At 39.1% G+C, this 12,200-nt stretch overlaps 1 protein-coding gene across 4 annotated transcripts in view; it reads left to right on the top strand.

Moving 5' to 3' along the window:
• The window catches only part of LOC135419770 (collagen alpha-1(XV) chain-like), a 126,292-nt gene that overhangs the window by 109,929 nt on the left and 4,163 nt on the right, over nt 1-12,200 (top strand). For all 4 annotated transcript variants that reach the window (XM_064666583.1, XM_064666575.1, XM_064666604.1 and 1 more), the window contains 8 exons: nt 1,648-1,697; nt 3,437-3,547; nt 4,281-4,425; nt 7,889-7,953; nt 8,999-9,127; nt 9,299-9,358; nt 10,700-10,759; nt 11,674-11,859. In XM_064666583.1, the coding sequence (XP_064522653.1) occupies nt 1,648-1,697; nt 3,437-3,547; nt 4,281-4,425; nt 7,889-7,953; nt 8,999-9,127; nt 9,299-9,358; nt 10,700-10,759; nt 11,674-11,859 (806 nt within the window). The remainder of the gene's footprint in view (nt 1-1,647; nt 1,698-3,436; nt 3,548-4,280; nt 4,426-7,888; nt 7,954-8,998; nt 9,128-9,298; nt 9,359-10,699; nt 10,760-11,673; nt 11,860-12,200) is intronic.

Genomic DNA, 12,200 nt, shown 5'->3' with positions numbered 1-12,200 from the left:
AGTAACTATTCGGAGCACAGGTGCTGTGCTCCAATCAAATGTACAGTGGTCAAGCACAACCCCAATTTTTCTGGCTGGAGGAACACAGTCTGGAGCCTTCAAAGAAAACACATTTAGAAATATACAAGGAGAGCTTCTTTTCTGTATGGAGGAGATTCTTTGTGAATCCTGGAAACAATGGAGCTAAAGGAAAATCAGTGAGGTGAAGCAAGATGGCTTCTTGCTGGGCAAGCATTAGGTCTGGTAATAAGTGAGTTCTCTTGCTCCAGGGACTAAGTCAATTTCTAGGGCAGACTCCAGGTGTGAAAGCAGTGTAGCTTCACATTTTCTAAAAGAAAGTTCACGAAAGATCTATGACTTTATGATTGTTGGGAGGGCATGATTTTGCCATTGATTATGCACATGCAAAGTGCTGTTAGCACTTAGTCCATGCAGCAACATCTGAAAACAAAGAGAAATGAAAATGTCTGGTCTACTAGCAGAAGCCACTCAAAAAAGTATGTTTCCCTCTGGCTAGTGCTAAGATCCCTAAAGGTCCTGCCAAAAATTGCCTACCAGACCTCTACTGAATGTCTACAGAAGAAAGCTGGAGTAGGTTTGCCCTTTGAGAAGCCATATCAGTCAAACTTCTCTGGCTGTCTGTACTAACAAACTAAACTCACATGGGCTTCATGTAACTTGTTCAGGCCTAGTCTGCGTGCTGGTCATTCTATGAAGACCACCTACCATTCCATTCCACCTCTCCATCCCCTTCCCCTCACATAGATCACTGCAGAAAGCTGTAACTGGTGGGGTTGGAATAAAATCTAAATAGCTGCCATACTGGGAATACATTTCTGTTCCACAGCGCAGATGTACAAAATGTCTGCTTGACTTAATTTTATCTGAGGTGACATACTGAGGTATGAGCCCTATGGCTGGACCCAAAGATCTCAGAAATTAATGAGAACACATTTGAGGAAAATGCATTGAACTGTTATGGACAGCTGTAAAATAATTTGAGAGTTTTTTCCAAGTCTATGCCAAACAGATAATATTTGAAGGCTTTTTAGACTTTTTGTGCTGGCTTGACAGCTTTGGCTGACCACCATTGGCAGACAACGCAACACAGGTGGTATAACATTTGAATCCAATATTGGTTTTCATTGCAGACAAACGTCAAGGAACAGTTATTATACAACCAGCAGCACGGCAGCAACACCATGGCTTTCTCTTGTCAGCTATGGTACTGTCTTGGCATGAAAGACCACACAAGTACTGATGGATCACCGCACTACCAGCAAAACATATGAAAAACTTCTCTTTTACCTTGGTTTCCATCAAAGGGGTTAACTTGGATGCTTTTCTTTCACCCCTCTTCCGAGCTGCTATGTTGTCAGAAAACAGATTTTTTCATATTTGAGCCTTCTTTTTTGCTAATTTATCTGAAATTCACAGTCAGATTCAGAAGTTATTAAGGTAGAGGAGTGACATAGGGCATGTAAGTCTTGCTTTGTTAGGAAACCAAACTAAAAATATCTGTTTGATTTAAAGGTTAATGCTATTAGTGTAAATAGTTTTCCTTGAAACTCCTAAACCAATAATACCCTAAGCAATGCTTTTAAAAAGAAAATTACAGTTAATTATCGTATTTTCTTCATTTTTCAGGTCCACCTCTGCCTCCATCATATTTCAGCCACTTTATTAATAGCATAAAGGTAATTATATCCCATTTGTGTTTGAGGTCTGTTAAGTTTTTTTTAAAAGTGTACTTTACTATAAATTAAGCATAAAACAGTGTAACATAGTGAAATACAAAAAACAGATAAGAACAGCAGCAGTTACAAATTATATTAATTTCTTAAACTCCAGATGCATAGGCAGGTTTAATTCAAGCATAGAGATGTCCATTGTCAGTAGTATATAAAGATTACTTTTGAAAAAAACCTTTATTACTGAAATAAACTTTTTTACTGAGGCTTTTTACCTTCCCAGTGGTATTAAAGTGAGTCATAATTCACTGTTACCTAACATATCTGCCTTAAATGAATGCTTTTGTTTCCATGCCAGCTCAGGTAAGAGACATCCATTACCTAATGGGCTCCTGGAACATTGGGCAGGGGGGCTGGGGAGCGTGGAAATCACTTCCATGTCATGCTATTTATCTTTTAAGCACACTGAATAAAATCAAATTATGGAAACTACTTTTCCTGGAAGCTTTTACAGCAAAGATGTATCTGGTCTCTCTCTGTTCTATTATTCTCCTGATTGCTTCAAGTGGCTTAAAAAATGAATAACAATATGATACTATTTTAAATGTTTTTAAGTGAACAAGGCTCTTTATCAGTAGAAGATTTGAAAAAAATTGAATCAAGTTATCACTAAACGATGCCTCCAAAAGTGGTGTGCTGACAGTCTCCTTGAAGAACTCTTAAGTGCTGTCTGGTTTCTGGATTTTGTTTCTGCTTGGTGGAGTGCACCTAAGATTCCTATGATATAAAGTTCCCCATGTATGCATGGCAAAGCGGGTATGGCTTCTTTGACCTTATAGTATAATGTCTGTAGCTTTACAGCATTAGTTGCAAAGAACTCATTTTTCGTTTTCCAAAATGGCCTGCCGTACAGAAAGCTTTAGTCCTGTTTACTGGGATACTAAAAAGACTAAAAGTTGGAGGAGGAGCTGCACACAACCATCTCCTCTGGCTGTCTACAGATACCTGCCATTCTTGCTTTGTCGTTTGCCTCTTCTATTCAAAGGTTTATATCTCAGAGATGTGAAACAAAGTAGGAAAAAAAAATGAAGGACATAAACCATCAGATAAACGAAGGGGAAGAAGGAATGTACGACTGCTGTGGTTAATTTTGCACAAAGAGATAATGGTTTAGTACTTAAATGCTTCTTCTCACCCATTGTTTCCCAAACTAACTGATAATCAGCGATGGAGGACAGAAGACATACAGTTCAATATGTCTGCAATTTTATGTGGTGTCTGTTTTGTTTTCCTGGTACACATCTCCACCCACCTCTCTCATCATATGCACTGTAACCTTCACTTTGCCACATACATTCAAATACCTCTCTTTTCCATGTCAATCTTGCTTTGCTTTTTCCTTCGTGATGGAGAAAAGCAGAAAGCCAGGCTTTTATGCTTCCTTCGACTTCCTCTTTGCCTTCAGCTACAGCACAGGACAAGGTTTTGCTGGGAAAAATAGCAGGAAACAGCAACAGAGGCATTTTCTCTGCCTCCACCTAACCCCACCTCTCCTAGCCCTGAGAGCCTTTCAGCCTCGATTGAGAAAGCATTCCTTTTCATCCCATATCACAGAAGAAGGATGTTTAAAAGATTTCATGCAGATGCTTTTCTTTATTAAGCTCAGAGATTTCATGTAACTTTAAAAGATCAGTACATTGAGTTCTGATCTCAGCTCAATGTTTTAAAATATTTTATCTTTAAAGGGTGAAAAAGGAGACAACGGAGTCACTGGTGTAAAAGGAGAAAAAGGAGAACCAAATGGAGGGGGTTTTTTGACAGGACCTCCTGGACCACCTGGAAGACCAGGATTAGTTGTAAGTCACACGAATTGTAGAATAGGAATATTTGTGAGTACCCATTGTTTTAATTCAGAAAGCACTAAAAAGAGACAAACATCAAGATGATACTAAGAACTATAGAAAAACTCATATACTAGGCGTTAGGAGAATGTTGCATTAAGTGTAAGCACACACACTTCACTGTTGTGCACAGAATTAATTTGCTATGAAATATTGATGTAACGCTGTGCTCGTCTGTCTAATATAACTACCTCAGTATGTAGATCATGCTATAACAGCATTACAAATCAAAGAAGCATATATGAAGTTTTGATGCTACTAGTTATATTCCCATAAATGCCAAAATAGGCCATATAAAATTAGTCACAGGCTGACTTGAAAATTATTGGCCACCTAAATAATTAATCTTATTTTCCTAGTAATCCAAAAATATGAATGAAAAGTCCAGTGTGTACCAATCTGGATCATTCCTGTGAAATTCAGCCACTTTTTGAAGGTGGTCTTGTGTTGAATTAGCAAGACCACCTTCAAAAACCCCGTTGGAGCTAGACCACGTTGCTGAGAACCATCTCCCTGGTTAAAATTTTCTTTTTCCATTATATCCATGCCTCCTTGAAGAAAATTACACACAAACTGATGTCTAAATGGCAGTGTGCTGGCAGGCATTCAGAAAATGTTGCCACCGGAGATCATGGCCCTGCAGTAATGAAACCAATACATTCAAGGAAATACTTTTCATCACCTACAGGGACCAAAAGGAGACTCAGTTGTTGGACCCAGAGGACCTCCAGGGTTACCTGGCTTACCTGGCTTACCAGGTTATGGAAAAATTGGACCTCCTGGCCCACCTGGCCCACCTGGCCCACCAGGACCCCCTGCAATATATGGTTCAGGTGAGCTTTTCACTGTATAAGCAAGTGTATAGCCATGTGCCCAGACTCCCCTGTGACCAATTCCTTCACACCTGGCAGGATATCCCACCTGCCCACTCTGCATACCTGAATCAGGTTGTTTCCCACTCTCCTCCCACCCTACACTGATTTCTCCTGGGGGGTGAGTTGGAACTGAGACAACAAAAGGGACAATTTCCCTGCAAACAGTTTTCACTAACTAGTGCCATGGGGAGTGCTGTTGCATGAAAGATTTTACTGTGGCTGTGTTTGTGGCTGGGAGGAAATCTGCATAATAGAGACAGGCTGCCTTGAGAGCTTTGCAAAATCCATCAAATTGAGCAGTTGCCTAAATTTGGGCCAAACCACTCTTCTTGTGCTGAATGGACTTGAATGAAGCTGGTGGCTGTCACAAGTGGTTTTCTTTATCAATGATCTGGGCAAGGGGATCAAGTGCACCGTCAGTCAGCTTGCTTCCAAGTTGGGCAGGAAAGTTGATCTGCTGAAAGGCTCTACAGAGGGACAGACTGGATCAATGGGCCAAGGCTACTGGCATAAGGTTCAACAGGGCCAAGTGCCAGATCCTGCATTTGGATCACAACAGTCCCATGCAGCCCTCCAGGCTTGGGACAGAGTGGCTGGAAAGCTGAACAGTGGAAAAGAACTTGGGGGTGCTGGTTGACAACGGCTGAACGTGAGCCAGCAGTGTGCCCAGGTCGCCATTGGCCAATGGCATCCTGGCCTGTATCAGAAATAGTGTGGCCAGCAGGACCAGGGCAGTGATTGTCACCCTGTATTTGGCACTGGTGAGGCCACACCTCAAATACTGTGTTCAGCTTTGAGCCCCTCAATTCCAGAAGGACATTGAGGTGCTGGAGCAAGTCCAGAGAAGGACAGTGAGCTGGTGAAGGTCTGGAGCACAAGTCTGATGAGGAGCAGCTAAGCGAGCTGGGGGTGTTTAACCTAGAGAAGCAGAGGCTCGGGGGAGACCTTTTCCCTCTCTACAACTACCTCAAAGAAGGTTGTAGCCAGGTGGGAGTTGGTCGCATATTCCAAGTAACAAATAACAGGACAAGTGGAAATGGCCTCAAGTTGCAGGAGGGGAGCTTTAGATTTGATATTATGAAAAATTTTTTCATCTAAAGGATTGCCAAGCACTGGAACATGCTTCCCTGGAGTGTAACCATGGTACCTGGGGACGTGGTTTAGTGGTGAACTTGGCAATGCTGGGTTAACAGTTGGAAGTGATGATCTTAAGGGTCTTTTCCAACCCAAATAATTCTCTAATTGTCTGTTAAAAAACAGTACCCACAGTAGTCTAGAAGAAGACTGCTGGAGAACTGCTTCTAAAAAGTAGTTCCTACACAAATGCTGAATAGAAACGAAACTTTGGGAAGGTTGGTTGCTCTACCTTTAATGATTGTCAACTTAATGGATTAGAAAAGGAGCAAAATGTGCCATAAATAGTCATATCAGAAGAACTTTGCAAACAAGGTGGTATTAAAGGGAATATGTGGCTATAAACCAAGTGTCACAGTTCAAGACATTTGTGCTTTTGGCTCCTTTTGGGTCACAAGTTTGCTAGTGACAAGCCTCAATGTCCCTTAATGTCCCTTAGATTAGGTTCTGGTGGATGGGGTCCTGGACTCCTCTGACATTACTTGATAGGTCTGCCTGAGTGAATGACTGATTCTTCCCTCTAGGAACTGTGCCCAGCATGGGAATCCAGCCAGGTAAAACCAGAGCAGAGCATTCCTTAATCTCAGCTGAAAATGTTATACTAATAGAAAGGGAATTTTTAAGTAAATTGAGAGGCTGTAACACAGATCTGTTCTTCCTAAAGTTTGGTAAGGTCCTGTGAATACTTCTCTGCATTCCTGAGAACTAATGATCAGCTTGTTTTCCCACAAGACCTGTGCCTCCAGTACTCTAGTTTGGGGAGGAGATATCTCTGTCTCCAGTTTGTTCTCTCCAAGTATTTTGTGAACCTGGTCAGCCTGGTTTATGCAGCAGGTATACTGGAGACTTCCAACCTGTCATCCAGTAAATATTAGTAATTTAGTGTCTGTCAGAATTATTCATCCTCAGAATAATATTTGAGAAAGAAAAAAATCCTTAATATGTTCAACCTTGGAACATAGGCTTTATCTGAATCATGATCATCATGATATGGACAGGTCCACAGCATCCATGAAGTCAATAAAGGCCTTCAAGCCTTCTGCTGTGTAATTTATATTAAGCACTTCTGAATATTTGCTATGAGACCCAGTCAGACAAAACAAATTATTATTAGTATCCCATCTCTATACTTTCACTTATCCTCTCTGCCATTAGTCTTCATCATCCTCCTACACATTTTCCTCTTTGCTTTGTAAAAAGCTTCTTTAGGTAGCACACTGATGAATATTCGTTTTACTAAATGTTTACACAAATGTTTATTTATTTCCTATCTTCAAGGTTCAGTTATCTCTGTTAAAGCTCTTACTATCTGTAATAGGGGGTTCACATACTGTAGTATGGGGTCCCCATATTTTAATATGGGGAAGGAGGAGTAGCTTATCTGCGGGTGAATAGCTCTGAACACTTCTAAGAACTGAACCCCTTTCCCCTGCCCTTGGCTTGAAGGACCTGCTCTGGAGTATCTTGGTAAATGCCTCAGAGCATAGGTTCTTCAGTTTGTAAAAGGTGATTTCAGGTCTCCCCTGGGATTCACAAAAACAAACAAGCGAGGTCATTGTGTAGAAGCTCTTTCTTCCAAACAGCTTCGAAGTTCTGATATCATGCCATGCATTTGCACAAGATGCTTGCTTTCACTCTTGCATATCTTTCAGTCTTTCCTGCCTTAAAAGAAAGAAGTTTTTACTCCAAAAAACAGGGACTTCTCAGCTCAAGGTGAAGAAATTCAGTTTTGGAGTAAAGACAGGTACTAGTTATTAGACGGTGTGGACTGCAGTCTTAGAAGTTCAAGTTCATACCCCTGAATAATTCTTTATTGCTTTGAAACATAAGCTGAGCTTACAAGGGAATTTTTTATCTAAGGAAAAGTATTTTTTTATTTACTTTTATAGTAAAAGATATAACGAAGCCCTCCAAGTTTATATGGGCAGGAACCAAAAGTTCTTCCTCTTCCATATGCACATCAGCAGCAGCTTGCAGAACAGCATTCTGGTCAATTTAAGTGGGTCTGGCTCTTCATTTGCAGAGTTTCTATGACAAATTACAATCAAAAATTTGTCCTTAACCTCCCAAATAACAGAGAAAAGATTGTTTTATCCTTGCTTTTAAAAAAATCCTTAGAAGGCATTTTCTGTAGTTGACTTGAACACAGCTATTCAGGACTTGACTATGGCTATTTAAAACTTCCACTGCTCCTAGATGTCACCACTAAGTCCTTTCTTTATGTCACTCACATTCTCTCTCACAAAACATGTCCTTCGACATGTATTCTGTGCTTGTTTTATTTTAGCAGCTGCAATGCCTGGGCCACCAGGTCCTCCTGGAGAGCCAGGGTCACCTGCCACCAGGAATCTGGTAAGAGACAAAATAAAGAAGTTGCTATATTGAAAGTTTTCATCAAATCTTTCGGTGATCACCAGTAGCACTGAAAGAAGAGTGAAAGTTCCATCCTGTGTTTTTGTTTACTAGATTGTTTTATGAACCACGTAATTTTTAGCAGGGAATCCATATAGCTGAGAAAAGGGATGAGAGGAGAAATCTGTCCCTTGCCTTGTTATAACAGCCTATTCAAATAAATGCAAAGATTGGTGGCATGCTAAAGTAGTGGAATGTTATATATTCCATGTTCAAAACAATGTGGCAACTGGGATACTACGTGAGATGATACAATGTTGAGATACTAGAATAACTACTGAATGCCCAGTTTCTATGAAAAAATACTTTACATTACTAGATTGAAACCCAGTAATATAGGTCATTTGATTCTAAGATGAAAACTGTAGATTTCCCTAGCAAATCTAAAAATCATTGTGCCAGAATATACATATAAATTTGTTTTCTTTTGTTACATCATTAATCAAATCAGAATTGGATCCCAGGTATCCATGAAGTAAAAAACCATCTAAGACAGAAGTCTTGGTAATTTCTAAATTAAGATTTCATAGTTCCTGGGGGAAAAAAAAAAAAAAAAGAAAAAAAAAGCCAAAAATCTCTTCAAGCTAGCAGAGGGCATTCATTGCAATTGTCGGGGGAGAAACAGATATTCCAAGACTAGTGCCCCAAGGTAGAGGACTGTAGTTACAGGCTACTGTCTCAGATAGGAGGTCCAAGCCCACTTAGGTCAAAATTAAGATTAAAAACCAATATGCAAACCTATAGTAGGGCCTGCATTATTCAGAATCCATTAATATGCATTCTGATGATGCTGGTACGCCAAAGTAACAAGATATTTATGTTACCGAAGCTTTATGAATTAAATTATGTAAAACTGACTTTATGAGCATTTCCTTCAGAAGAAGCCTTGATACTTATGTGTTCAAATGAGACTTCAGTTTAACAATTTAACTTGCCAAATGTTCTCTGTGTCTGATGAAGTATATTTTCTTTTCCTATTTGACAGGTCACAACATTCCAAAACATTGAGGGTATGTTGGAAAAAGTCCATTTTGTAGCAGAAGGTACACTAATCTATCTGAGGGAAACCAGTGAGGTTTTCATCCGTGTTCGAAATGGATGGAGAAAATTGCAGGTACTATTGTACTGCGTCTTAATCTTTTCCAATTCCCTTACTCACAATGGAGTTGTGGGAGATATTTTTACACAGGTGGAGTAGTATGGGTACAAAGATTCCTTTTTTTTCTTTAATTTAGAAGCTCCTGATGACATGCTTTTATTTTACTCTTCTTTTTGGTTCTTTCAGCTTGGTGAGCTAATTCCTATCCCTGCTGACAGCCTTCCTCCTCCAGCCATATCAAGTCATGTAAGTACAAAATATTGAACCATGAAAAACTGAATCTAGATGTGTGATACACTTGGCAGTAGTTGCATGCAGATCACTACACAACATGATTTTCCACTGAGATTTTTTAGTTCAAAATAAACATCCTACCTCTACATAAGCTTGCAAATTGGTTTGCATTGGACAGTCATCTCTTTCCAGTATCTTCTGAGATTCCAAGACTACAGAGACAAAGCAGAATAAAGTAGGCTGCCAAAAAAAAAAAAAAAAAAAAAAAAACAACACCAAAACAACCAAAACCAAAACAAAAACAATCAAACAAACAAAAACAAAACAAAAAAACCCAAACCCACAGATTTTGGTTTCATAACACTGAAGTCAGTCATATGAAGCCCTGATCCCCTTCAAGGAAACTCAAACAAGTGTTTCTGAAAGCAGATTTTCTTTAAAAGATTATAGTCCTGTATTCAGTGCACGATAATCAACACCTTCATGTAGCTTATCCCACAGTGTTCAGAGGGTCTATTCTAATGCCTCAATTGTTAGTTAGAACTTGACCCCATTCTGCAAGTTATTGTACCAACCTGCATGTGAACATGCTGCCTGTTCCAAAAAATTACAGGAGGATGAAAACCAAGAAGTGGCAAATTGGATAGAGAACAGTATTGTTGGTGACAGGTTAATTGGTCTGCTGAGATAATGAAAGGGCAAAAGAGTGCTAGGAAGGAGCAGTGAGAAGGAAGATGGCCAGAAGGAAATAAAAAAGGTTAGAATAGGTCAGGGAGAAATTCATTTAGTATACTGGGAAAATGTCTAGATCTGAAGTTGTAATAAATTGTCTGCAGCCTCCAGTTGACACCACACGAGTTTCTCATGTGGTACAGCCAGTGACTGGTTACTCATATGTACTGTAACTGGAGAAGAAAACTTTGCTGTTCCTGAAACAACTAATATTCCCGCCCACTGCATTTTTTTTTTTTCACATCCTCCATACCCTTTCAGTTTTGATTTTACTGAACTGCTCTTCTATTCCTGCCAAGAGCAGGCTTCTTCCATGCAGGATGCCAGGTGTGATCCAGCACTAATACCACCAGGCAGAGCACTGTGGAATGGGTACATTCGGGTCTAGCAAAGCTACACTGGCCAGGCCAGCTTTTAAACACATGTTTATGTGACACACCAAGCTGATGATATGCAGATAAAGTATTCTGGCTATGTTGTTTGGGGCTATTTTTCAAAGGCAGGACAGTTTTAGGTTCTCCAGTGTTCAATGTTTGCTTTATTTTAAAAGTTATTGAGTGTCTAAAATTCTGATCTCAGTAGCATATTTAACATATCTGTTTGCTTGTGTTCAAATATCAGGGATTTCAGTCCATTCCAGCACTGAGACCAGTATCAAATATGAACAATGGAAAACCAGCAGTAAGTATGAAATCTGTATTGCAACTGCATAGTTGTGGTTTGAAATGTGATAGATTGCATCTTGAGGGAGAGTTGTGATATTTACTCTTCAAATTCAGAGCTTTTACTTTAGAAATTTACAAATACGCTTCTTTATTTTGTTTAGACATCTCAGACACAATTTTAAATTGTTTCCTCTGGATCTATTTTCATCATCCCAGCCCCTTTCCCATCTCAAAGAAAAAAGAATCCTGACTCTGAGTTAGGAATACCTCTTCACTTAGTGATTGTACCCACAACACAGAGTAACTTTTAAGTTAACAGTAGTGTAACAATTAAATAAGAAAAATATTCATTAGAATATTTTCTATCTATGTGGCACTGCTTGTTTTAGACAGGCATTTTAGAACCTAAGCCTTCATTTAAAATACTTTAATATATTCAGACAAAGAAAGCAAAGTAACTGAGTTATATTTAAAAAGACTGAAAACAAAAATTACAAAAAAAACCAAGAATGTGGATTAGTTCTTGCATCTGTGCTGTTATACTTAAGCATGTTACTTCTTGTATTTTTTAATGGTATATGGTCACTACTTACAACTTTTTTCCATCCTTGTAGGATTTGGGATTTTGTTTGTGTGAAAACTCCAAGACTTCTACTTGAAAATACTAGCTGCTTTAAAAAGAATTTTAATTTTTAGGAGTATATAACCTTCATGGTTTCCTTAATATTGAAAGATAAATTGGTATTTCTGCTAAGAGCCTGACAGCTCTGAGAAATGTAATGTTATGGCACCAAATAACTTTCATACCTGTTATGGAAGTTACACATTCTATGCTGGCAGGAAGAGGGGGCACTATTTTGTTTACAAAATGTCTTCCTAGTGTTATGAACTTTTTTTTACAATGGTGCCTTTTCCTTTTTTTTCCTCTAGTTGCATCTGGTGGCTTTGAACTTCCCATTTTCTGGCGACATGCGAGCGGATTTTCAGTGTTTTCAACAGGCCCAACTAGCAGGTTTGACATCTACCTATAGAGCCTTCCTCTCGTCGCATTTGCAAGATCTGGCCACAGTTGTCAGAAAAACAGACCGATACCATTTGCCAATAGTCAATCTTAAGGTAAAAATGAGTACTTAGTATTTGTTATATTAGAATAGGCTGCAGGTGCCCCAAAAATCTTGGAAAGTGACAAAAGCACAAAGTTTCAGCCCAAAAATTTTACAAAGAAGCAGCTTTGCTTCATATTTCACAGTCAGGTTCAAGAAACAAAAAAGCAGTGATGAAATGGAAAACTACTGAGCTATTAATGTTTTACCTTCTGGTATGATCATGGAGTATAGTAGGATAAAATGCCTGTTTTTCTTATTTCTTACTAAAATGCAAATTCTCTGCTTAGGAATGATGTTGGATTTACCCCAATGAAACAGAAAGGAGAGTCTAGAGCATGAGTCATTTTGTGG

This window comes from Pseudopipra pipra, chromosome 1, assembly GCF_036250125.1.
Source record: "Pseudopipra pipra isolate bDixPip1 chromosome 1, bDixPip1.hap1, whole genome shotgun sequence".
NCBI classification, from domain to species: Eukaryota; Metazoa; Chordata; class Aves; order Passeriformes; family Pipridae; genus Pseudopipra; species Pseudopipra pipra.
This window is presented reverse-complemented; position numbering and strand designations above follow the sequence as displayed.